Source organism: Oncorhynchus tshawytscha, linkage group LG18, assembly GCF_018296145.1.
Source record: "Oncorhynchus tshawytscha isolate Ot180627B linkage group LG18, Otsh_v2.0, whole genome shotgun sequence".
In the NCBI taxonomy this organism is placed as follows: Eukaryota; Metazoa; Chordata; class Actinopteri; order Salmoniformes; family Salmonidae; genus Oncorhynchus; species Oncorhynchus tshawytscha.
In genome coordinates this window covers 300,779-328,589 of record NC_056446.1, presented here as the reverse complement: position 1 = coordinate 328,589, position 27,811 = coordinate 300,779, and the positions used below count along the sequence as shown (strand labels likewise).

Genomic DNA, 27,811 nt, shown 5'->3' with positions numbered 1-27,811 from the left:
TGTTTTAGTGCTATGGCTCCTCCTGCCGTTCAGAAAGCACAAACCAACTTCTCTCCTCTTGTCACGCCCTGATCATAGAGAATAAACATCTCTATGTTGGTTAGGTCGGGTGTGATTAAGGGTGGGTTATCTAGGTGAATTATATATATCTATGTTGGCCTGGTATGGTTCCCAATCAGAGGCAGCTGTTTATCGTTGTCTCTGATTGGGGATCATATTTAGGTAGCCATTGCCCCATTGTGTTTTGTGGGATCTTGTCTATGTATAGTTGCCTGCGAGCACTACCTGAGCTTCACGTTTCGTTTAGTGTTTTCTTTGAGTTTTACTACCTAATAAAGAGGATGGAACCATACCACGCTGCATCTTGGTCCACTCATTATAACGATCGTGACACCTCTCCAGCTGTATCTTTTGTCATCAGCTTTTTATCTATTTGTTTATTTCTCCATCTGAATGTCAGAATCCCCTTAACCTCTCTAGGATATGTGGGACGCTAGCGTCTCACCTGGCCAAAAGCCAGGGAGAATGTAGAGCACCAAATTCAAATAAATTACAATAAAAGTCAAACTTTCATTAAATCACACATGCAAGATAGCAAATTAAAGCTACACTTGTTGTGAATCCAGCCGACATGTCAGATTTCAAAAAGGCTTTTTGGCGAAAGCATACAATGCTATTATCTGAGGATACCATCTCCGTAAACAAAGAGAGAAAAGTATATTTCAACCCTGGAGGCGCGACACAGAACTCAGAAATAAAAATATAAAACATGCCTTACCTTTGATGGGCTTCTTCTGTTGGCACTCCAATATGTCCCATAAACATCACAAATGGTCCTTTTGTTCGATTAATTCTGTCGATATATATCCAAAATGTCAATTTATTTGGCCCGTTTGATCCAGAAAAACACCTGTTCCAACTTGCACAACGTGACTACAAAATATCTCAAAAGTTACCTGTGAACTTTACTCTATGCAAACGGAACGACATTCTTATTCACAGTACTGGTATGCATAATGCCAATACACATATTTACTCAATACATGCCCATGAATGTTTGGTGTGGTTCAGAATGAGAACGTGGTATATGTGTGCATAAATATTTCCTGGTGGAAGGTATATAAAACTCTGTGTATGTTGACGTTAATCTCTGCTTTGTCTCAATGTGTTTGTGTGTTAGCTGGAGGCCCAGTTGGAGGATGCCAAGGCGGAGGCATCTAAGCAGCGTAAGCTGCGCGAGCACAGCGAGGTCTACTCCAAACAGCTGGAGATGGAACTGGAGATCCTCAAGGTCAGAGTTCACACTCTCTCCTTTTCACTGATGTTCCTGTGCCCTTTCACGTTCTCTCCCCTCTCCCTCCTCTACCTGTCTCAACTCTCCTCTCCCTATCCCTACCTCTCCTTCTCCCCACCTACCTCTTTCTCCTTTCCCTGCTGTGCTTCCCTTTTCCACCCTTTTCCCTATCCTCTTACTCTCTCCCCTATCCCCCTGCTCTCCCTTTCATTCTCTTTCCCCTCTCCCACTTCCTCGCTCTCTCCAATATACTCGTACGCTCTCCCCTATCCCCCTGTTCTATCTTTTTCCTTCCCCCCCAGCTAGCTGAGGGGTCTTCCCTCTGGCATGGCGATATATAGTGTGTGTGTGTTGTTGTTGGCAATGGGTCTAGACCTACAGCTGGCCCCCATAGAGCATTATGGAGGCTTGACTGGGTTGCATTAGAGCAAGGTTTATGGCCTGGCATGCAAAACTACTTTACTGTATATACTTCAAATAAAATAAAATCAAATTTTATTTGTCACATACACATGGTTAGCAGATGTTAATGCGAGTGTAGCGAAATGCTTGTGCTTCTAGTTCCGACAATGCAGTAATAACCAACAAGTAATCTAACTAACAATTCCAAAACTACTGTCTTATACACAGTGTAAGGGGATAAAGAATATGTACATAAGGATATATGAATGAGTGATGGTACAGAGCAGCATAGGCAAGATACAGTAGCTGATATCGAGTACAGTATATACATATGAGATGAGTATGTAAACAAAGTGGCATAGTTAAAGTGGCTAGTGATACATGTATTACATAAGGATGCAGTTGATGATATAGAGTACAGTATATACGTATGCATATGAGATGAATAATGTAGGGTATGTAAACATTATATAAGGTAGCATTGTTTAAAGTGGCTAGTGATATATTTACATCATTTCCCATCAATTCCCATTATTAAAGTGGCTGGAGTTGAGTCAGTGTCAGTGTGTTGGCAGCAGCCACTCAATGTTAGTGGTGGCTGTTTAACAGTCTGATGGCCTTGAGATAGAAGCTGTTTTTCAGTCTCTCGGTCCCAGCTTTGATGCACCTGTACTGACCTCGCCTTCTAGATGATAGCGGGGTGAACAGGCAGTGGCTCGGGTGGTTGATGTCCTTGATGATCTTTATGGCCTTCCTGTAACATCGGGTGGTGTAGGTGTCCTGGAGGGCAGGTAGTTTGCCCCCGGTGATGCGTTGTGCAGACCTCACTACCCTCTGGAGAGCCTTACGGTTGAGGGCGGAGCAGTTGCCGTACCAGGCGGTGATACAGCCTCGATTGTGCATCTGTAGAAGTTTGTGAGTGCTTTTGGTGACAAGCCGAATTTCTTCAGCCTCCTGAGGTTGAAGAGGCGCTGCTGCGCCTTCTTCACGATGCTGTCTGTGTGAGTGGACCAATTCAGTTTGTCTGTGATGTGTATGCCGAGGAACTTAAAACTTGCTACCCTCTCCACTACTGTTCCATCGATGTGGATAGGGGGGTGTTCCCTCTGCTGTTTCCTGAAGTCCACAATCATCTCCTTAGTTTTGTTGACGTTGAGTGTGAGGTTATTTTCCTGACACCACACTCCGAGAGGCCCTCACCTCCTCCCTGTAGGCCGTCTCGTCGTTGTTGGTAATCAAGCCTACCACTGTTGTGTCGTCCGCAAACTTGATGATTGAGTTGGAGGCGTGCGTGGCCACGCAGTCGTGGGTGAACAGGGAGTACAGGAGAGGGCTCAGAACGCACCCTTGTGGGGCCCCAGTGTTGAGGATCAGCGGGGTGGAGATGTTGTTGCCTACCCTCACCACCTGGGGCGGCCCGTCAGGAAGTCCAGTACCCAGTTGCACAGGGCGGGGTCGAGACCCAGGGTCTCGAGCTTGATGACGAGCTTGGAGGGTACTATGGTGTTGAATGCCGAGCTGTAGTCGATGAACAGCATTCTCACATAGGTATTCCTCTTGTCCAGATGGGTTAGGGCAGTGTGCAGTGTGGTTGAGATTGCATCGTCTGTGGACCTATTTGGGCGGTAAGCAAATTGGAGTGGGTCTAGGGTGTCAGGTAGGGTGGAGGTGATATGGTCCTTGACTAGTCTCTCAAAGCACTTCATGATGACGGATGTGAGTGCTACGGGGCGGTAGTCGTTTAGCTCAGTTACCTTAGCTTTCTTGGGAACAGGAACAATGGTGGCCCTCTTGAAGCATGTGGGAACAGCAGACTGGTGTAGGGATTGATTGAATATGTCCGTAAACACACCGGCCAGCTGGTCTGCGCATGCTCTGAGGGCGCGGCTGGGGATGCCGTCTGGGCCTGCAGCCTTGCGAGGGTTAACACGTTTAAATGTCTTACTCACCTCGGCTGCAGTGAAGGAGAGGCCGCATGTTTTCATTGCAGGCCGTGTCAGTGGCACTGTATTGTCCTCAAAGCGGGCAAAAAAGTTATTTAGTCTGCCCGGGAGCAAGACATCCTGGTCCGTGACTGGGCTGGATTTCTTCCTGTAGTCCGTGATTGACTGTAGACCCTGCCACATGCCTCTTGTGTCTGAGACGTTGAATTGAGATTCTACTTGGTCTCTGTACTGACGCTTAGCTTGTTTAATAGCCTTGCGGAGGGAATAGCTGCACTGTTTGTATTCAGTCATGTTACCAGACACCTTGCCCTGATTAAAAGCAGTGGTTCGCGCTTTCAGTTTCACACGAATGCTGCCATCAATCCACGGTTTCTGGTTAGGGAATGTTTTAATCGTTGCTATGGGAACGACATCTTCAACGCACGTTCTAATGAACTCACACACCGAATCAGCGTATTCGTCAATGTTGTTATCTGACGCAATACGAAACATCTCCCAGTCCACGTGATGGAAGCAGTCTTGGAGTGTGGAGTCAGCTTGGTCAGAACAGCGTTGAACAGACCTCAGCGTGGGAGCCTCTTGTTTTAGTTTCTGTCTGTAGGCAGGGATCAACAAAATGGAGTCGTGGTCAGCTTTTCCGAAAGGGGGGCGGGGCGTCGCGGAAGTTAGAGTAACAATGATCCAAGGTCTTTCCACCCCTGGTTGCGCAATCGATATGCTGATAAAATTTAGAGTCTTGTTTTCAGATTAGCCTTGTTAAAATCCCCAGCTACAATGAATGCAGCCTCCGGATAAATCGTTTCCAGTTTGCAGAGAGTTAAATAAAGTTCGTTCAGAGCCATCGATGTGTCTGCTTGGGGGATATATACGGCTGTGATTATAATCGAAGAGAATTCTCTTGGTAGATAATGCGGTCTACATTTGATTGTGAGGAGTTCTAAATCAGGTGAACAGAAGGATTTGAGTTCCTGTATGTTTCTTTCATCACACCATGTCACGTTAGTCATAAGGCATACGCCCCCGCCCCTCTTCTTACCAGAAAGATGTTTGTTTCTGTCGGCGCGATGCGTGGAGAAACCCGTTGGCTGCACCGCCTCGGATAGCGTCTCTCCAGTGAGCCATGTTTCCGTGAAACAAAGAACGTTAGTCTCTGATGTCCCTCTGGAATGCTACCCTTGCTCGGATTTCGTCAACCTTGTTGTCAAGAGACTGGACATTGGCAAGAAGAATGCTAGGGAGTGGTGCACGGTGTGCCCGTCTCCGGAGTCTGACCAGAAGACCGCCTCGTTTCACTCTTTTTCGGAGTCGTTTTTTTGGGTCGCTGCATGGAATCCACTCCATTGTCCTGTTTGTAAGGCAGAACACAGGATCCGCGTCGCGAAAAACATTTTCTTGGTCGTACTGATGGTGAGTTGACGCTGATCTTATATTCAGTAGTTCTTCTCGACTGCATGTAATGAAACCTAAGATGACCTGGGGTACTAATGTAAGAAATAACATGTAAAAAAACAAAAAAAACTGCATAGTTTCCTAGGAACGCGAAGCGAAGCTGCCATCTCTGTCGGCGCCGGAAGTCAATTCCAGTACTTCTTATCTAAACCAGGGCTGACTCAGTCAGGGCTGGATTGGGAGGTCCCTTGGCTTCCAGGAAGCAAGGCAATAATGATGAGAGAAAAAATTCAGACATTCTTGTCTGTCGTTTTTGTGACGTTGCTAGCCTGTCACTTTGTCCACCCCATTTTCAGTTTTTTTCCTTTTCAACAGGGGTTCAAACTGTAGAACCCAGTTTCTACATTTAAATATAAAAATAGATTTTATCCAACAAAACAATGCTACATTTTATCTCTGGGACCCTCAGGATGAAAAATCAGAGCAAGATTACTGAATGTATCACACCAGTTGCCGTGATAAGTGTTGTTGTACACTCTCCTCAAACAATAGCATGGTAGTTTTTTATTGTGAAAGCTACTGTAAATTGGACAAAGCAGTTAGATTAACAAGAATTTAAGCTTTCTGCCCATGTAAGTAACAAACTTTCCAGGACATCATTCTAGTCACAATAGCACACGTATGCAACAACCGTCCCGGTATAGGGACACCGATCCCGTAGATCCTTAACCTCTCTGGCATATGTGGGACGGTAGCGTCCCACCCCGCCAACAGCCAGTGAAAGTGCAGGGCGCCAAATTCAAAACAACAAAAATCTCATAATTACAATTCCTCAAGCATACAAGTATTTTACACCATTTTAAAGATACAATTCTCGTTAATCCAGCCACAGTGTCTGATTTCAAAAAGGCTTTACAGAGAAAGCACCACAAACGATTATATTAGGTCACCACCAACTCACAGAAAAACACAGCCATTTTTCCAGCCAAAGAGCAGAGTCACAAAAAGCACAAATAGAGATAAAGTTAACCTTTGATCTTCATCAGATGACACTCATAGGACTTCATGTTACACAATATATGTATGTTTTGTTCGATAAAGTGCATACTTTTACAAAAAAATGTAATTTTACATTGGCGCGTTACGTTCAGTAGTTCTAAAACATGAGGTGATTTTGCAGAGAGCCACGTCTATTTACAGAAATACTCATTACAAATGTTGATGAAAAATACAAGTGTTATACATGGAATTAGAGATATACTTCTCCTTAATGCAACCGCTGTGTCAGATTTAAAAAAAACTTTACGGAAAAAGCAAACCATGCAATAATCTGAGTACAGCGCTCAGACAACAAAACAGACAAAAAGTAGCAGGCAGTTTACTCTGGGCACCTTATTCATCCAAGCTACTCAAACCTGCCCCCCTGTCACCAAGAAGTTAGGAGGATTTATAAACTTTCTCTCTTTCATGTCGTACATTTTTTGTTTATTTGCCATTTCTCTTGCTTCCTCCCCCCAGGTGAAGCAGCTGGGCAGTGCACGCGGCAGCGGAAGCAGCAGCCCAGGGCTGCTTCAGGAGCTGTCCAAGGTAAAGTCGGAGCTGGACAAGAAGGTGCTGTCCTACGAGGAGGAGCTGGTGCGCCGCGGGGCCTCCCACACCAGCGAGCTCAAGGGCCTCCGGAAAGAGCTCCACGACTCAGAGGGCCAGCAGCTCTCCCTTAACAAGGAGCTGCTCGTACTCAAGGACAAGCTGGAGAAAGCCAAGAAAGAGAGGTGGGTTTAGGATAGGCTTTTCCAAGAGCAAGAGGTAGGTTAGGATAGTAGAGGTTTAGCTAGGACAGGTTTTAATAGCATAGGCTTTGTCGAGAGTGAGAGGTGGGCTAGGCTAGCATCCACTATAATTATTTATACCCATTGATTCTTGGAGAATATAACTTGTGAGCTCAGTTCAACTGTCGTCCCCCATCAGAACCCCAAATATAAACTTGTTTTACTCCGACCTTTGTAAGCAACCTAATTATAAACGAGTACTACAGCTTCAAAACAAGCCTTTCATTTCGAGCTCATATGAACCGTCTATAGATGTAAGAGGGGCTACATTTTCCCTGTCCCCAAGCTGTTTAACCAAGGGTGACTGACTGTTTGGCCTGCAGACTTGAGTACTTGAGATCTCATTCTGTGCATGTGTGTGCAGGCAAACCGAGATGGACGAGGCAGTAGGCACTCTGAAGGACAAGTACGAGCGTGAGCGCAGCATGCTGACAGAGGACAACGGCAAGCTGACCGCGGAGACCGACAGGGTAAGGACCACGCATACGTACAGAGGTACACGCTGTGGGAAAGACAGGCGTTGTGAATGGACACTTAACCTGACACTCTCTCGCTATCGCTCTCTTCTTCTACCCCCACTCTCTACCTCTTTCCTGCTCTCTCCTTTCCTGTCACTCTCTCTCTCTCCCCCCTCTCCATCTCCCCCACTATCTCCCGGTCCCCCTCCATCTCCTGCTTTCTCTCTCTCAGCTGTGTACGTTTGTGGACAAGCTGACCGCTCAGAACCGTCAGCTGGAGGATGAGCTGCAGGACCTGGCCTCTAGGAAGGAGAGCGTGGCTCACTGGGAGGCCCAGATTGCCGAGATCATTCAGTGGTGAGGGGAAAGGCAGCTGTACGGGGCAGTGAACTTGTCCAATAGGATAGCAAATGTTCCTTTTCTGTTTTTAAAATGTTTAAACCCTGTGTACGGCCTGTATAGATTCTTCAGAGACCTTTCCTAAGCTGATGTCTGTCTGACCCCGTAGGGTGAGCGATGAGAAAGACGCCCGCGGCTACCTGCAGGCCTTGGCCTCCAAGATGACCGAGGAGCTCGAGTCACTCCGCTGCTCCAGCCTGGGCTCCAGGCCCCTGGTAAGATGGGTACCAGAGAGAAACCCACGCACACGCCCCATCCCCTCCGGGGTGTTTGTATCTGTCATTGTTAAATTAGCCCCCCCCCCCTGGTCTGAGCGCAGGCGTCTCTAGGGACTACCACCACATCAGACAGTTCCTTTCCCTTGTTGTCGTGATTCTAAAGTTTCCCTGCTGAACACATTTATCCTTTCATAACAACTTGTTTTACACACGCTCTATTGACACTTCAGCCGGATGTTAATTGAAGCAGGTCAGGTGCCTGGCTGGAGGGTACAGCAGCTGTTTCTGAGCACCACAAGCTGTGTAGTGTGTAGGCTACACCCTGTCTACTAATTTTACCTTGTCATTACTGCTGTGGTATAAACCTACAATTTTTCTGATGCCCCAGTGGTGCTTCCAGTGTAAGTTTGCCGGAATGACTCATAGGAGCGTGAGGGTACAAGTACTCCCCCTGGACAGAAGGGTAATCTGTCGCAGTGCCTTCCTTACCCCCAATCTATTTCCTTAATGCTGAGTGCCAAGTATAGACAAATCCTATTTTTATAGTTTGGTATCAACCTTCCAATCTCAGGGCTAACACAAGGCCACACTGAGTTGGCCCCATAGTGCACGACTTTTGACCAGAGCCCTATGTATGGAATACGGTGCTTTTGGAGTAGGTTTGACTTACTGTAGGCCCATAGGGCTCCTGTTAAAAGTACAGAACTATGTATGGAATAGGGTGCTTATGGAGTAGGTTTGACTTACTGTAGGCCCATAGGGCTCCTGTTAAAAGTACAGAACTATGTATGGAATAGGGTGCTTATGGAGTAGGTTTTACTTACTGTAGGCCCGTAGGGCTCCTGTTAAAAGTACAGAACTATATGTATGGAATAGGGTGCTTATGGAGTAAGTTTTACTTACTGTAGGCCCATAGTTCTGTACTTTTAACAGGAGCCCTATGTATGGAATAGGGTGCTTATGGAGTAAGTTTTACTTACTGTAGGCCCATAGGGCTCCTGTTAAAAGTACAGAACTATATGTATGGAATAGGGTGCTTTTGGAGTAAGTTTGACTTGCTGTAGGCCCATAGGGCTCCTGTTAAAAGTACAGAACTATATGTATGGAATAGGGTGCTTATGGAGTAAGTTTTACTTACTGTAGGCCCATAGGGCTCCTGTTAAAAGTACAGAACTATATGTATGGAATAGGGTGCTTATGGAGTAAGTTTTACTTACTGTAGGCCCATAGGGCTCCTGTTAAAAGTACAGAACTATGTATGGAATAGGGTGCTTATGGAGTAGGTTTGACTTACTGTAGGCCCATAGGGCTCCTGTTAAAAGTACAGAACTATGTATGGAATAGGGTGCTTATGGAGTAGGTTTGACTTGCTGTAGGCCCATAGGGCTCCTGTTAAAAGTACAGAACTATATGTATGGAATAGGGTGCTTATGGAGTAGGTTTGACTTACTGTAGGCCCATAGTTCTGTACTTTTAACAGGAGCCCTATGTATGGAATAGGGTGCTTATGGAGTAAGTTTGACTTACTGTAGGCCCATAGGGCTCCTGTTAAAAGTACAGAACTATGTATGGAATAGGGTGCTTATGGAGTAGGTTTGACTTGCTGTAGGCCCATAGGGCTCCTGTTAAAAGTACAGAACTATATGTATGGAAAAGGGTGCTTATGGAGTAGGTTTGACTTACTGTAGGCCCATAGTTCTGTACTTTTAACAGGAGCCCTATGGGCCTACATTGAAAATAAGAATGTGTTCTTAACTGACTTGCCTAGTTAAATAATAAATAAATGCTGTTTAATCAGCTTCTTGATATGCCACACCTGTCAGGTGGATGGATCTTGGCAAAGGAGAAATGCTCACTAGCAGGGATATGAACCCATTTGTAATCAACATTTGAGAGAAATAAGCTTTTTGTGCTTATGGAAGATGTCAGGGATTTTTTTATTTCAGCTCATTAAACATGGGACCAACACTTTACCTGTTGCGTTTATATTTTTGTTCAGTGCAATTAAAAATGGAAAGCAATAAGTATTCAACCCCTTTGTTATGGCAAGTCTAAATAAGTTGAATGGACTCACTCTGTGTGCAATCATTTTGTTAAACATGATTTTTTTTACAACATCTCATCTTTGTACTCCACACATACAATTATATGTACGGTTTCGCAGTCGAGCAAGTGAATTTCAAATACAGATTCAACCTCAAAGACCAGGGAGGTTTTCCAATGCCTTGTAAAGGGCACCTATTGGTAGAAGGCACTATTTGACATGGCTTTCAGTCACAATTAACAAAATGTAAGCAATTACTTTTCATATAGCACTCAAGCTACTTTGAGTAGAAAGGGCTCCACATTTGTGCTGTGCAAAATGTACAAACAATTGAATGTTCTGGACTGTGCTCCATATTGACGTTTGTACAGTGTATGTATGTCAGTGGTTCACATACACTATATAGCACTGTATCGATCCTGAATGTGATATTGATATCAGCATCCATTCCAGACATATTGCCCCCCCCCCCTCTCTCTTTCTCTCCTGTCTCTCTTTCTCTAACCTCCCCCATATGATGCGTCATCATTTCCTGGCTCGTTAGGCCGCGATGTTACGCGATCCACCAGCATCCATGGAATGTCATCCTGAAAAGTCCATTTGTCATCGGCAGCTGAATGACGCTCCCTCCTTCGCTCATTTTAACATGTCCATCGCATTGTGTTTGTGAGAGGGTAGGGTGGAATTGATGAAATCTCATAGGATTTTTTGAACCTGCTGAATTGTATTTCAGTTGGGCCGATATGGTTGTGTTTGAGGTTTTATTGTTGAACCGGTGTTTTCATTGAGGCCATGTTCAGTTATCTTTTTTTTCTAGAATGATGGATTCTTACGTCTTACACACTCTATTGAGTTACATGTGGACTATTACATCACAGCTTGATTATAGACAGGAACCCAGTGATTCCTGGAAAACCAGTCACCAGACTTCCCATGGAGAGAATGTGAATACAGGAGCAGATTCAGCATGTAGAGGAAGTCACCTTATTGGCCAGTTGCAGAGTCACTCATCTCTGACAGGAATCAGTTAAGTGACTTAGTTAGCCCATTTTGGCCCACCAGAGAATCCAAACCACATTCCTGGTGTTGTCAGCGCCGTACTCTTAACTGCACCCCATACTCAGAGCGAGTTGAATTGACCACTGATTAATGTAATCACATGAAACCTTGCTCCCCACCCTGAATACAATATAATAATCCTGCCTCGTCCCCAGGACCCCCTGTGGAAGGTGCGCCGCAGCCAGAAGCTGGACATGTCGGCCCGTCTGGAGCTGCAGTCGGCCCTGGACGCTGAGATTCGGGCCAAGCAGCTCGTCCAGGAGGAGCTCCACAAGTTCAAGGCCGCCAACATCTCCTTTGAAAGGTCAGCCCCGCCCAATGGTGTTTTTTACATTGGATAAAAGTATAGACTCAGAGCTAGAAAATGGTATATCATACACTGCAGTTGAGGAACAATGGGAAAGTAATTTTGCTTTGAAAGTTGATAAACTTGTAACATCACTTTTGAGAAAATGGCCTTTTAACGTTTTGGTACACCTACTGGAGAGCTCTTTGTCTACACCCATTGAGCATCGTTCACACCTCTAAAGACTTAGCCCCACCCATCCCTTTAAGGATTCACATGTGAGGCCATGTACTAAACAACCAAAGATTTCAAGGCTAAAGGCTGGTTTATACTACGGGTGTGTTTGTAAATTTACAATCTGGAGTGCCAGTGTGCTCAAAGTGCTGAATTCAGAGCATTGTCAGATTGTCCGTTTTGTAAATTCAGAGCATTTCGCTCTGTGTTCAGTGTGCGTACTGGATGTTCTGGCCGGAGTAGGGTTGATCCGAGCGTTCTGACCTAACAGCAGCAGTCAAGTACCCACGCTAACGTTGGCTAGCTTGCTAGCTACTTCGACACATATGAGAGAACAGCTCATTCTGACCATTTTACTCACCCTAGCAGAGCTGGTTAGGCTGTTTTTATGTTATTCAGAGCATTGGTGACTGTAACTGTGCTGCTGGCAACAATTTAATTACGCTTTTTTACCAACAGTAACTGACACCGGCCTTATTCAACGGGTGTTGAGTGTTCGGAAATGTCAGTTATTCTGTGCTCCGGCACACTCAGACAACAGTGCTCTGAAATCGCAGTTGATAGCCAGAGTGAATTTATCAGCTATGTCTATTGACAGTTGTCGCAATGACATCATTCTATTAAAATGGTTACTTGCATAGTAGAGGTCTTTTGTTTAGATGTGTAGCTAGTGGCACATCGGTCTAAGGCACTGCATCTCAGGGCTAGAGGCATCACTATAGACCCTGGTTAGATTCCGGGCTGTATCATAACAGGCCGTGATTGGGAGTCCCATAGAGCGGCACACAATTGGCCCTGCATCGTTAGGGTTTGGTCGGTGTAGGCCGTCATTGTAAACAATAATTTTTTCTTAACTGACTTGCCTAGTTAAATAAAATAATAAATAGCATAACAATGAACCATAATCCCAACTCATAACGTTACTACCATGCATGAATTTGCAGGTATCTAACCAACCAGATTCATTGTTAGCTAGCTACATTAGGCTATAACTAGCAATGCAATTGCCTTGGAGATACGAATAATATAACTACACACAGATCATACCCTTAACGTTAGCTAGCGAGCCAGCCAGCTAACGTTAACTAGCTAAAAGTACACTAACTTGAAATGAAAATGACTTTCTGACAAAATTAGAAACGTGTAATATCTGAAAATTGAGCTAGCTAGACTAACTTACCCGCTTACATGCATGGACCATGGTTGCCCTTAGTTTGAAGGTATAATCCGGAGACAGGTTTTTATACAACAGCCTTCTGTGTGTTCTCTTTTCAACTCCGTCTGCATATTTGTAATCAAACACTAGAATTTTCTCCATCTCCTTAGCGATCATTCTCTAATTCCACTGATTTCAAAACTCGGTCCTCCAGAAAGTGGAGAGCAGCACTTTTGCAGTTTTACTACGTGTTATCTTTCAAAAAAGCTGTGTTAGAATGGATTACTTACACATACTGACCAGCTCATGTTATAGACAGAAGTGTGCAGCATGGCAGACCAATCCAAAATAATTTCTCGGCATGTCCAGCCCAGTCGTTTTCTCAGCCAATCAAGACTTTTTCTGTGGCTTAAACAACTAGGCTCGTAATTTAACAACTTTATTCTGATTTACAGGTGGCATACAAGTTTGTTATTAAGGCACATAAAAGTTCACAAGTTCCAGAAGTCATTTCTGCCAAAAAACACATTTCGATATAAAAAAAGTTTATATTCAAATGCAGTCGTGACACGTGTGACATAGACCTACTTTCCTGAAACGAGTCACATATGAAGTTAATATACGGTACCACACAAACGTTTGGACACACCTAGTCATTTGAGTTTTTCTTTCTTTTTACTATTGTCTACATTGTTGAATAATAGTGAAGACATCAAAACTATGAAATAACACATATGGAATCATGTAGTGACAGTGTTAAACAAAATATTTGAGATTCTTCAAAGTAGCCACCCTTTGCCTTGATGACAGCTTTGCACACTCTTGGCATTATCTCAACCAGTTTGACCTGGAATGCTTTGCAAAAAGTGTTGAAGGAGTTACTACATATGCTGAGCACTTGTTGGCTGCTTTTCCTTCACTCTGCGGTCCAACTCATCCCAAACCATATCAAATTGGGTTGAGGTCGGGTGATTGTGGAGGCCAGGTCATCAGACCAAAGGACCGATTTCCACCGGTCTAATGTCCATTGCTTGTGTTTCTTGGCCCAAGCAAGTCATCTCTTCTTATTGGTGTCCTTCAGTAGTGGTCTCATTGCAGCAATTTGACCAAGAAGGCCTGATTCACACCGTGTCCTCTGAACAGTTGATGTTGAGATGTCTGTTACTTGAACTCTACGAAGCATTTATTTGGGCTGCAATCTGAGGTTCAGTTGACTCTAATGAACTTATCCTCTGCAGCAGAGGTAACTCTGGGTCTACCTTTCCTGTGGTGGACCTCATGAGAGCCAGTTTCATCATAACACTTGATGGTTTTTGCGACTGCACTTGAAGAAAATTGAACTTTTCCGTATTGACTGATCTTAAAGTAATGATGGACTGTCGTTTCTCTTTGCCTATTTGAGCTGTTCTTGCAATAATATGGGCTTGGTCTTTTACCAAATAGGGCTATATTCTGCTTTGAAAACTCAAATATAAAATATATTTTTATGTTTAACACTTTTGTTTCTCAACATGATTCCATATGTGTTATTTCAGAATGTTGATGTCTTCACTATTATTCTACAATGTAGAAAATAGTCAAGATAATGAAAAACTCTAGAATAAGTAGGTCTATCCATCTATTGACTGGTACTGTATTTATTTAAAAAAATAAGAAGAATTTCAACCTCACTTCTACCATAACCCTGAAACTAACCCCACATACATACACCACACACGTTACCACCCCACATGGTTGGCTCCAGGCATTTGACCTTTCAAGGGATGTGGAGACACATGTATCTTCTCAAGGGTCAAACGTGAAAGATCTAATGCAAGGTTGATATATGCGAAGATGTAGTGTTATTTTGAATAAGTAAGCATGACTGATCTTCTTTCACATTTGACCTTTCAAGGGATGTGGAGACACATGTATCTTCACATGTAAACCACGCGTTTTCTCTCTCACCCCATGACTCACACACTCTTTCAATCTCTCACACAGCAAACTAAAGGATTCCGAGTCCAGGAGCAGGGAGATGGCGGAGCAGCTGGAGAGCATGAAGAAGGACTTGGAGAGCCGCTCGGTCAAAGGTTGGCCAACCATGCTCTAACCCTGAACCTAACCTCTGGCCATCCATGCATTACCCTTAAATCTGTCCCTGGCATATGCCACCTTACACAAATACATTGCCAACAAAAAGTATTCATACCCTTTGACTTTTTCCACATTTTGTTGTTTTACAGCCTGAATTCAAAATGTATTAAATTAATTTTTTTCTATCCCTCTACAAACAATACCCCATAATGATAAAGTGAAAACCTGTTTTAATAAATGTTTGCAAATTTATTGAAAATCAAATACAGAAATATCTCATTTACATAAGTATTCACACCCCTGAGTCAATACTTTGTTGAAGTACCTTTGGCAGCATTTACAGCTGTGAGTTTTTCTGGGTGAGTCTCTAAGAGCTTTCCACACCTGGATTGTGCAACATTTAACCATTATACTTTTCAAAATTCTTCAAGCTCTGTCACATTGGTTATTGATCATTGCTCGACAAACATTTTCAGGTCTTACCATAGATTTTCAAGTAGATTTAAGTCAAAACTGTAACTTAGCCACTCAGGAACATTCACTGTCTTCTTGGTAAGCAACTCCAGTGTAGATTTGGCCTTGTGTTTTAGGTTATTGTCCTGATGAAAGGTGAATTCATCTCCCAGTGCCTGGTGGAAAGCAGACTGAACCAGGTTTTCCTCTAGGATTTTGCCCCCTGCTTAACTCCATTCCGTTTATTTTGTATCCTGAAAAACTCCCCAGTCCGTAACGATTACAAGCATATCCATAACATGATGCAGCCACCACTATGCTTGAAAATATGAGATGGTACTCAGTAATATGTTGTATTGGATTTGCTACATACATTTGTTATTCAGGACAAAAAGTGAATTCCTTTGCCACATTTATTGCAGTGTTACTTTAGTGCCGCGTTGCAAACTGGAACGCATGCTTAACCTCTCTAGGGTATGTGGGACGCTAATGTCCCACCTGGCCAACATCCAGTGAGATTGTCGAGTGCCAAATTCAAATACAGAAATACTCATTATAAAAATTCAGAAAAGATACAACTATTAAACATAGGTTTAAAGATGAACTTCTTGTGAATCCAACAACGGTGTCAGATTTTAAAAATGCTTTACGGCGAAATCATACCTTACAATTATTTGAGAACATAGCCCAGCAGACAAATCATTACAAACAGTAACCAGCCAATTAGAAGAGTTACACAAGTCAGACATAGAGATTAAATGAATCACTTACCTTTGATCTTCATATGGTTGCACTCAGAAGACATTAATTTATTCAATAAATGTTCCTTTTATTCGATAAAGTCTCTATATCCGAAAACCTCCATTTTGTTTGTGTTTTCTTCAGTAATCCACAGGCTCAAAGCAGTCACAAAATCCAAATTGTATCTGTAAAGTTCATAGAAACATGTAAACGATGTTTATATTCAATCCTCAGGTTGTTTTTAGCCTAAATAATCGCTAATATTTCAACCGAACAATAACGTCGTCAATATAAAAGGTAAACAAGAAATGCACTCTCTGGTCGCGCATATGAAAAAGCTCTGTGACACAGCAGGATCCACTGATTCAGACTGCTCTTACTCCCTAATTTATCAGAATACAAGCCTGAAAAAAATTCTAAAGACTGTTGACATCTAGTGGAAGGGATAGGAACTGCAATTTAAGTACTAAGTCAATGGATACTGTAATGGCATTGAATAGAAAACTACAAATAAACAAAAATCCTACTTCCTGAATGGATTTCTCAGGTTTTCGCCTGCCAAATCAGTTCTGTTATACACAGACATTATTTGAACAGTTTTGGAAACTTTAGTGTTTTCTATCCAAATATACTAATTATATGCATATCCTGGGTTTCATTTGGGCATGCTTTTCATCCAAAATTCCAAATGCTGCCCCCAACCCTAGAGAAGTTTTGCAAATGTTTTCTCCTCAACTTATTTAGGCGTGCTATAATTAACAAATGGGTTAAATACTTATTGACTCAAGACATTTCAGCTTTTCATTTTTTATTACAGTGAAATATATATATATATTAGGCCAGTGAAAAAAGAAAAATCTCAACTTAATCTATTTTTTTAATCAGGCTGTAACACAACATATTGTGGAAGAAGTCAAGGGGTGTGAATACATTCTGAAGGTGCTCTAGGTTGTTAGATTCTCTTCATTTAGACTAATATCAACAGTATTTGGTATACTATACTTCATACAAATGTTGTATGATTGTAGTTGGTCGTACAGGTTTAGAATAAGGTTTGTTTGGTTTTATTTGATCATTGGAGATGCACATACATCCATAACTTCTAAAGATTACCTCTCAGTTATAAACAAAACATTACATTTCATTCTCTAGTAATGTCAGTTACATGTTTCCCTTCAACTGTACAAATATGAACAGTATTCCTCTCTAGAATTGTTTAAATGCAGGCTATGAACATAATAGCTGACTGTCCTTCTCTTCTAAACACAGGGATGAAACTGCCTGATTTCCAGGACTCAATTTTCGAGTACTTCAACACCTCTCCCCTGCCCCATGACCTGACGTTCAGAGTGAGTGTCTCTGCACGTCTCTCTCCATCACATGTCCGTAACAAACCTTAATAGCCACTGTCTCGCCGCCTCTGTGTGTATTGGTGGTGACAGGCCGGTGGGAGTTGATAAAGATATTTCAAAGGTTGGGAGACTTGGCACACAAACATTAAACAGACACACACACACACACAGACAGACTGTCTGGCGCTGTTGTCACACTCGCATTGTCAAACACATTTACACACACACTAAAATCCTTAGATGCAGTGATTGAGAAACACACAGTTCAACATGTGAGAGTGCCAAGCCCCGGAGTTCATATCACCAAGCCCTCTGATGTGCTCAATCACCTCGTCACCTCAAAGGACTTCAATAGCGCAGAGGGGGGATGCGAACGGTATCATACTTCCTGACCCTCTCCCCGCAGAATAAATCGGTGTTATGTTACCCATCGGCATATGGTAAGCCGATGCAGCCACCACGGTTTGGACAGCATCTGCAGTGAAAGTCAAAGTCATGAAAGGGAGGAACTGCCCCAGAGAGAGTAGAGGTACAAGAAAGCTGGCCGTGACCTGAACTTAACGAGAGAGAAGCTAGTTTGGTCTAACTGTTTCCCCTCATTTTCATCTCAACGTGAACTAGGGGTTTTTCACCGCCTGGCTGCCTCAAGTTTGTAAAAAAATTGATTAGTCAGCATCGAAGTCACAACAGGTCAGCTTAAAGGCCCCAGAAAACCTGATTTAAGTGTTTGTTCAGAGGAAACTTACTTTGTCTCTGTTCCTTCTAGTCTCTTAGGGCCATAAATTGACACAGGATAAACCATCGGAAACAATGGTCTAATTATGTTCTCGCAGTAAACCCTGGTAAATTACCTTGTCAACTCTTGACCCCCTTGTGTTATTTTCTTTGCAAAATAAACCCCCGAAAAACCTGTGCTTTTTATTTTTTTGGTCCCTCTCGTGTGTCACCCTTCTAAAAAAGGACTCGATCTCTTCCTCGTCTGCATATGAAGTAAGTTTGCTGCTCAAAGCTCCTTACCCCTTTTTCTCACAGTTAACCCCTAACCCGAGGTGTTGTGCTGCCAGCGTACAAAAAGTTTGAGAGGAAAGCATTGCGCTTCTTCCTGTTGTGTTGCCCTATATTTTAGCAATTAGCCGTTATCCAGTAGCATGCTAATATGGACTAATGCTCCTTTAATGTCTTGTCTCATATAGTAGTGTGCATAATCTTATAGTTTGAACTTTTCCTAGTATTTCTATTGTTATTATTGTGAACAGGTTCGCTGCTACACGTTTAGTGAAATAAAATAACTTGTGATTAGCACAGGTTTTGGCTAATGCTAATTTAGCTAGAAGGATGTTATGCTAAAATAGACCTTTTCATAGCTGGTGGCACTCTTCTCCCCTAGTAAACCTCCCCCTAAACCTGCATAGCATGTGTTGGGCACTAAAAGGTTACTGAGCTGCTCCTCTAGAACGTGCTTCCTTATCAGAATCCCCACCGTTAGCATTAGCCCTCCCTCTAACGGCTAATACCGCTAACGCCAGTCATAACTCCTCAGTGGTGTAGCCAGTCGCCTCACAAAACCCTGTTCACTATTAGCATACTTGTTATCTTCATCCACAACTAACGACGAGTCAAAAGGAATAAAACCCTAAAGCAGCACACTGAGATGAGCAGGACCTTTTCACTGGGTCTTTAGTCAGTAACTGAGTGGGAGGATATTTAACCTGCCCTTCATTTTACTTTCATTAAAAAGTGATTAGCGTCAGATTCCTCCATGATTTCTCCTAATCTTGCCAATCTTTTTTCAAAAGTCAACCTTATCTGTGACATTGTTAGGCTATACGTGTTCAATGTAGACTACATAACGTTTCAGTTGATACGCTCCCGTGGTTAAATTGACCATGGTTATAATGCAATTATTGTGTATAGTCAGGTCAATATAATAGTTCCTTTAAAGTGTTTAAATGCTTTGCAAAAATAACCATTTCCCTAATAATCATGTTTACATCTGAAATCAGGCAACCTGATGGGACTTTTGATTTAAAAAAATCGGCAATCAAAATGAACGTTCTACCACAGTGACCACGTTATTTTTGCAAAGACTATTTGAGTTCGGACATATAAAGTTTGTTTTAAAACGATAAGATGCATTCTTTCAGTTTTCACAAATGCACAACTGGAACACAGATGAAGCTGTTTACATGTCCTAATCATTTGATTGCTCAGAAAACCAGGTGTTTTAATCGGCGTATGCTTACCTCGATTATGACCTTACGCCAATTAAGATAAGCAGAGTAAGGCGTTTACATGACTAATGCCATACGTGGCCTTCTGCCATAAGCAGTTTAATATTGAATTGTGTGTTCATGGAAACGTACTCATTGTTAGACTCTGAAGTGGGCCGTATACTGAAGGTTTCCCACAGATTAGTAGATCGACATCAAAATAGTGTATGATGACATGATTTGTGTATAATACAGTATACTTATGTTTTAGACAATACAGTGCCTTCAAAGTATTCACACCCCTTTACTTATTCCACATTTTGTTATTACAACCTGAATTAAAAATGGAATGTGTCACAAATTGTACCACTGAATAACAAATGGAAAGATCAAATGTCTTAAGTGTCAATTCAACCCCTTTGTAAATCAGTTCAGTAGTAACAATGTGCTTAACAATGTGCTTAACAATGTGCTTACCAATGTGCTTAACAATGTGCTTACCAAGTCATATAATCAGTTGCACTCTGTGTGCAATAATAGTGTTTAACATGATTTTTGAATAACTACCTCATCTCTGTACCCCACACATACAAGTATCTGTAAGGTCCCTCAGTTGAGCAGTGAAATTTAAACAGATTCAACCAAAGGCCAGGGAGGTTTTCCAAAGCCTCACAAAGGAGGGCACCTATTGGTAGATGGGTAAAAAAAAAAGTAAAAAAGCAGACATTGAATAATCCTTTGAGCACGGTGAAGATATTAATTACACTTTATTTGGTGTATCGATACACCCAGTCACAACAAAGATACAGACGTCCTTCCTAACTCAGTTGCCAGAGAGGAAGGAAAGCACTCAGGGATTTCAACCGAAGGTCAATTGTGACTTTTAGTAGCTGTGATGGGAGAAAACTGAGGATAGATCCACAACAGCATTGTAGTTACTTCACAATACCAACATAAATGACAGAGGGGGAAAAGAAGGAAGCCTGTAAAGAATACAAAATATTCCAAAACATGCATCTGGTTTGCAATAAAGGTATTTTCAAGGACTCCTGAGTGGCGCGTTGCGGTCTAAGGCACTGCTTCTCAGTGCTAAAGGTGTCACTACAGACCCTGGTTCGATCCTGGGCTATATCACAACCGGTCATGATGATGTCCCATAGGGTGGCGCACAATTGGCCCAGCGTCGTCTGCTTAGGGTGAAGGTGTGGCCGGGGTAGGCCGCATTGTAAAATTTGTTCTTAACTGACTTGCCTAGGTAAATGAAAATAAGCAAATAAAGTAAAACGGCAACAAAAAATGTGACAAATGTACTTTTTTCTGAATACAAAGGATTATGTCACTGAGTACCACTCTTCATATTTTCAAGCATGGTGGTGGCTGCATCATGTTATGGGTATTCTTGTCATTGGCAAGGACTTTTTTTTTTTGTAAAAAGAAACAGAATAGAGTTAAGCACAGGCAAAACCAAGAGGAAAACCTGGTTCAATCTGCTTTCTAACTGGCACTGGGAGACGTTCACCTTTCAGCAGACAATCTAAAACACAAGTCCAAATATACACTGTAGTTGCTTACCAAGATGGCATTAAATGTTACAGTTAAGACTTAAATCAGCAGGAAAATCTATGGCAAGACTTGAAAATGGCTGTCTAGCGATGATTAACAACCAACTTCAGAGCTTGAAGAATTTAGTAAATAATAATGTTCAAATATTGTACCCTCCAGGTGTACAAAGCTCTTAGAGAATTACCCAGAAAGACTCACAGCTGTAATCATTGCCAAAGGTGATTCTAACATGTATTGACTCAGGGGTGTAAATACTTAGGTAAATAAAAAATTATAGATTTAATTTTAAATATATTAACAAAAAGTTCTTAAAACAAGTTTTCACCTAGTCATTATGGATTTTTGTGTGTGTAGATGTGACAAAAAAGCAATTTAATCAATTTTTAATTCGGGCTGTAACACAACAAAATGTGGAATAAGTCAAGAGGTGTGAATATTTTCTGAAGGCATTGTAAATATGGGCTGATGTATTTTTAGTTTTATTCACAAAACCACATGAACTCTGTACATGTCCCTAGTATGCCTTCATGATGGTCAAATACTATTAGCGTTGGCAGTTCTTATGTGTGTGAGTTGGTGCAGGTGTTGTTGAGATGTGTTCCTCGCCTCAGATACTGATACTCATTTATCAAAACACTAGTTAGTACATGGAAAACGCAAGTATTTGAGGAGAGGAACACATCTGGACACAACACAAGCATTGAGACACTGGAAATTAGTACCACCCGCCCAGTACACAGACACACACACTTACTTGTCCTGTCGTTCCTCTCCCTCCTCCAGAGCAGCTCTGTCAGCGAAATTGACTCCACGCCCCAGAAGTCCGACGTCCTCTCCTCGTCAATCTCTGTAGCATCCGAACAGGATGTGAGTGTCCTGTCTCTCACACACACTTCCGTCCCGGCGCACATTCCTCCCATACATCCTTTCTTCATAGTAATTTTTCCAGTCAATTAATTAAATACATTTCTAGAATCAACATTTGACCTTAATCCTGAATGTAGCTCATTGAATGACTATCTTATCCCAGTAAAGCGTAGTTCAGTTTCAGTGTCGAACCAGAGGTATTTTCATTAGGGTATGTAAAAGAAAATTGTGTTTTCTTATTGGGCAACTCAATGTAGTCCCTCCCTGTTTCAGTAAATTATCTTCCATTTGGTGCCTTATGAACACGACTCAGCTCTATCCTCTTTCCAGTCTGACCTGCTGACTTGTGAACTTTGACCCCTCTCTCTCCCACAGGAGCCAGTCCCCAAGCCCCCTGCCGCTGCCCCTGCCATCCCATCCCCTGTCTATCTGACATCGCTGCTGACCGCACCAAAGGTACCGCCTGGCCACACACACACACGCTGTCAGGTAGTCTGTAATGCTTGGCTATGTGTTGTTATCTCTCTCGTCTTGTGTGTTTGCGTGCGTGTGCCCGCAGCCCAAAGCTCACCATCTGAGCATCAAGACCTTCTCCAGCCCCACCCAGTGCACCCACTGCAGCTCCTTGATGGTGGGCCTCTTCCGCCAGGGCTACGCCTGCGAAGGTAGGTTTCATACACACGAACGACCGCGCTCTCCGCCGCCATTCTCTGTGAGTTGGGGGACTGAGGAAACTATGGGTGGCATTTTTTTCCCGGCAAACACACACACTGAGTAAACAAACTGTAACATTTTAAATAAACAGCAGATCTGATAGTGCAGCTTGCCATTGTACTGCATGTATCCTTGTAAACTAATTCTCTCTCTCCCTCGCTCTCGCCAGTGTGCTCCTTCATTTGCCACGTGTCCTGTAAGGACAACGCCCCCCTGGTGTGCCCCATCCCCCCCGAGCAGGCCAAGAGGCCGCTGGGCATCGACGTACAGAGGGGCATCGGCACTGCCTACAAGGGCTTCGTCAGGGTGAGCACCTAGTGAAAGGTTATGACCATAGAAATAGAATGACTAGAACATGCATTCTGGCCGCATGTTGTGCGCATTTCAGTTACATGATAATTCACTACTATCATTTTTGGATGTTGTATCTGATGTAATTAATGTTAAGTTCATGTTTTAAGTATCCCTATACTTATTACGGTGCTTTCACTCTGTTATTAGTGCGCCTGTGCAGACGTTTCCCTTGTTGTTGGACCGGGCCTGACTGTAATGGCACCTATGTGGAGATGCTGTGAAGTGAACGGTGTTAAACTGGAACCTAGTCGTTGTGTCATTGGGAGTTAACAATCAAAACATCTCATTCTGTTCAGCTTAACAAGATGGGAACTGTAGCGTGTATTGGAATTGAACAACATAAACAGACCTCAATTGAAAGGTTGCTGCTCCCCTCTCCGTCAGATCCCCAAGCCCACGGGGGTAAAGAAGGGCTGGCAACGGGCATACGCTGTGGTGTGTGACTGTAGACTCTTCCTGTACGAGGTGCCTGAGGGCAAGTCCACCCAGCCAGGCGTGGTGACCAGTCAGGTCCTGGACCTCAGGTAGGATCTGTGTGTGTGTGGGGAGGGGTGTGTGTGTGTGTATGTGTTTGTAACACTATGTTCTGTGTATGTCCACAGGGATGAGGAATTTTCCGTCAGCTCCGTCATGGCCTCAGACGTCATCCACGCCACCCGAAAAGATATCCCCTGCATATTCAGGGTAATCTTCGAACTGCAGCATGTGAAATGAAATGCTGTATGTCTAAAGTTATTATATTGACCCTTTTTATAATATATTCCTACTATGGGATGATGTTTCCTATCGGAGAAAACCCAATAAACAATCTCTAAGTGAAGTCATTATTGTAACACGTTCTGAAGGATGTTATAACTATGCGTTACTATGGAGCGTTGTATTGAATCATACACGTAATAAGTGTATCATAACACACTACCCTTCTTGTGAATGTTATTATATTGATTACTCTTATCATTTCACTCTAATCTACTGTTAATATGGGGTGTTTCATTTGTCAAAGTCAACGCAAACAAAATTGAAATAAGAATAATTAAACATGGGCTTTATATAGCACTTTTCTGCTGCATTTCCATGGAGACTTTACCCCCACACCAGTGTGTTGCCAGTGTTTGTTGAGCTACCCCCTACTTTTTTCAATTTCCGCCTGAAGACATACCCAAATCTAACAGCCTGTAGCTCAGGCACAGAACCAAGGATATGCATGTTCTTGGTACCATTTGAAAGAAGACACTCTGAAGTTTGTAAATGTGAATTGAATGTAGGAGAATATAACACAATATATCTGGTTTAGATAATAGGTTTTTTATTTGTATTTTTGTATCATCTTTAAAATGAACAAGATAAAACAAACATTCAGATAGGATGATGGGGACAATTTCAGTGAAAAACATAAGAGAGCAACAGTACTTGTGCAAAGTTTCAGAATGATAACTTCCAAAATGAGTGTGCTACATGACATTTATCATGAAGTCACCCAGGTGTCCCACACAAGTAGGCCAAATGTACCCAAGTGGGGGGCGTATTCTAACACACACCCCAAAAAATATGAAGAAGAAAATATATACATTTACAAAATAACATGGGTAAACTATTTACACACTTTCAATATTTGGAAGACCCTCAGTCCTCTATCAAATCATCAGCTAATATCTCAAAGTGCTGTACAGAAACCCAGCATAAAACCCCCAAACAGCAAGCAATGCAGGTGTAGAAGCACGGTGGCTAGGAAAAACTCCCTAGAAAGGCCAAAACCTAGGAAGAAACCTATAGAGGAACCAGGTTATGAGGGGTGGCCAGTCCTCTTCTGGTTGTGCTGGGTGGAGATTATAACAAAACATGGCTGACATTTTCAAACGTTCATAGATGGGCAGCAGGGTTCAAATACTAATAATCACTAGTTGTAGAGGATGCAACAGGACAGCACCTCAAGAATAAATATGAACAGTTTAGGGTTCCATAGCCGCAGGCAGAACAGTTGAAACTGGAACAGCAGCAAGGCCAGGTGGACTGGGGACAGCAAGGAGTCATCATGCCAGGTAGTCCTGAGGCATGGTCCTAGGGCTCAGGTCCTCCGAGAGAGAGAAAGAGAATTAGAGAGAGCATACTTAAATTCACACAGGACACCGGATAAGACAGAAGAAGTACTCCAGATATAACAAACTGACCCTAGCCCCCCGACACAAACTACTGCAGCATAAATACTGGAGGCTGAGACAGGAAGGGTCAGGAGACACTGTGGCCCCACCCGTTGAGACCCCCGGACAGGGCCAAACAGGAAGAATATAACACCACTCACTTAGCCAAAGCTCTACACAATATTGTGCTACTCATGCCAGGTGCCATAGCAGTCTTTTTCTGCTGTAAATCAGAGGGTCACCAAGCATGTGGTGCAGGTGATCAGGGACTTCATCTTGCAAAGAACACAGCGACGCCTCCATGCTGTGCCCTTTTGGCCCTGAGGAACATCCATACCTGCATAAATACATTTGGGCAGATGAACAATTGTGGCAGGAGCAGAAGGGACAGAGGTAGAGTAGGTAGAATGTGGTGCAGTGGTGCTGTAGTCAGCAAGCTCCTTGATGAGCAACTCTCTGAAGGCTTTCTGTGAGAGGAAGGCCCTTCCACAGCTCTTAGCCATTTCCTTGTGTAGGATGAATGCATTCACCACAGCAATATCGATGAAATGATAGAAGAACGTCTTGTACCATTTCATTGTCTTATGGAGAACATTGTAATAGCCTATCAGCGCATCTGATAGGTCCACACCTCCCATGCTCTTGTTGTAGTCCTTTACTGCAGTTGGAATGGGGACATTTTTGGTGGTCCATGCCCCGGCACTGTCCTTCACACGCCTGACAACACGATCCCCACTGAAGGACTTGTGGATTGTTGTGCACATCACCACTTCTCTGGTATCCATCCACTTTACAAACAGCAGGCCATCTTCATGGATCCATCGCATGGTCCCCCCTCAGCCCGCTTAGGCATGTCGTTCACCTTCGTCTTCGGAAAGCCCGCTTGTGTAGAGGTTATCCACAAACAGTTTGTAGCCCTTCCCTAGCAGTTGAAAATCCAATAACTCCATTACAGAGTCATAGCTAAGTCCCTTACCGGTAGCAAAACTGTTCTTCCCCTCATAGACAAAAACATTGCATGTGTAGGCACACACAGAATCAGCCAACACAAACAGCTTGTAACCCCACTTGGTTTGTTTCTTTCTCATGTACTGTTTGAGGCCAATTCTGGCCTTTGAGGCTACCATCCTCTCATCTATTGACACATTCTGGGCTGGCTGAAAGTAGGTTTTGCAGGCCTCAACGGTGTTGTAGTAGAGAGGTTTTATTTTGCACAGTCTATCAAACGTTGCTGTGCCTCTCTTCTTGTCATTCGCTTCATCAACCTTTGGGTCACTGATGTGAAGCGTCTGTGAGAGAAGCAGAAACCTTTTGCAGGACAAGACAGTTGGTAGAGAGATGATGTTTTCCAGTAGTCCCTCAGGCTTTTCAGCCTCACCAGCCCCATGTAGACGACCAGTGAAAGGTAGCAGAGAAAGTCTGACATGGATATGGGCTTCCATGCTACCTTTTTGCCTGCTTGCTTCCTCTCCCCAAACTTATTCGTGTTAGACACGAGCGAACCAACAACGGATTGGGTGAAAAACAGCTGAAAAAGCTGAAAGGGGCTGTAAGTTTGTCATACTCACCTGAGGTCCTGGCTCCCTTTTCGGCCTAAATGTTGGTTGAGGTGGCTCCACATCATCTTCTAGGACAGTGTGCCAACGCCCTTCTGTCCCTTCGTTAGCAGGTGGTACACTTCCCCTCCTCCGCTTCTTTGTCAGTGCCTTCACACCTCTAGATGGCCTGGGAGGTGTGGAGCCGGAGACAACAGGTGTCCGGCTGGATGAACCAGCTTCCGTGGGGGATGGACACCTTGGCACTGGGGGCTCCCATTCGGAGTCAGTGTCACTGTGAAAGAAAAGGTTCAGTTAGAATAGTTTCACATATGAGCCCTGTATCAACAGGTATAATAAATATATATAGATATATAGAGTACAGGGAACATAAAGTGCTGTTGTTCCATTTCACTTTGGCCATTGTTGTGGGCCTGCCTCAAATAGGCTATTTCATGTGGGGGTGGGGTGGAGCGGCAGACACACTCATCTCGACCATGCTCCCTCTAATCCATAATATGTAGACTGAGAGGAAGAAGCAACGTCGCTGTGTTGCGATGTGTGGGTTTGCTGTTACATTCTACTCCATTCCATTTTATATATAATATACACACAAACATAGGCTATGGGTCATTCACATACATACAAACATACCCCCACCTACAACGCATAGCCAATGTGTACTTTACACATTTCATTACATTTTTATATATTGCAAATAAAATGTAAAAAAATAACATCATAAATAATATTTTATATTATTAATTTCAAACAACGGCATTAGCAGAAACTTAGTTTTGGACTTCTAAGTTCTATGTCCTCACCGTTCAAAAAATATGCTTCCATTTTGGAGTCATAGCTATGGTTGCTAGCTGACTCTGAATCTAAAAGAAGATCTGTTTCACTGTCACGATCAATTTCCTCTAATTTTGTCTACATTCGTATATCTAGTCTTAATTTAGCTTTCCCTGACTTATTTGCGGTTATGTTCGATATATAAACAGCTAAAGATGCGCGTTACCAAAAAGGGCTGTGCGTCACAAACTTGGCTCCTTCTAGTATGAATTTTCAATGGCGAATGACCGTCTTTACAC

The 27,811-nt window shown here is 43.0% G+C and overlaps 1 protein-coding gene across 4 annotated transcripts in view; it reads left to right on the top strand.

The window, feature by feature from the left end:
- Window positions 1–27,811, top strand: part of LOC112230633 (serine/threonine-protein kinase MRCK beta) — a 132,634-nt gene that overhangs the window by 70,131 nt on the left and 34,692 nt on the right. For 3 of the 4 annotated variants that reach the window (XM_024396907.2, XM_042300566.1, XM_042300568.1), the window contains 15 exons: window positions 1,181–1,291; window positions 6,550–6,803; window positions 7,225–7,330; window positions 7,551–7,675; window positions 7,827–7,932; window positions 11,194–11,342; window positions 14,698–14,786; window positions 17,254–17,333; window positions 18,297–18,326; window positions 21,893–21,976; window positions 22,352–22,432; window positions 22,536–22,641; window positions 22,860–22,996; window positions 23,429–23,568; window positions 23,647–23,728. In XM_024396907.2, the coding sequence (XP_024252675.2) occupies window positions 1,181–1,291; window positions 6,550–6,803; window positions 7,225–7,330; window positions 7,551–7,675; window positions 7,827–7,932; window positions 11,194–11,342; window positions 14,698–14,786; window positions 17,254–17,333; window positions 18,297–18,326; window positions 21,893–21,976; window positions 22,352–22,432; window positions 22,536–22,641; window positions 22,860–22,996; window positions 23,429–23,568; window positions 23,647–23,728 (1,680 nt within the window). The remainder of the gene's footprint in view (window positions 1–1,180; window positions 1,292–6,549; window positions 6,804–7,224; window positions 7,331–7,550; window positions 7,676–7,826; window positions 7,933–11,193; window positions 11,343–14,697; window positions 14,787–17,253; window positions 17,334–18,296; window positions 18,327–21,892; window positions 21,977–22,351; window positions 22,433–22,535; window positions 22,642–22,859; window positions 22,997–23,428; window positions 23,569–23,646; window positions 23,729–27,811) is intronic. The other variant, XM_042300567.1, reaches the window with a different exon arrangement.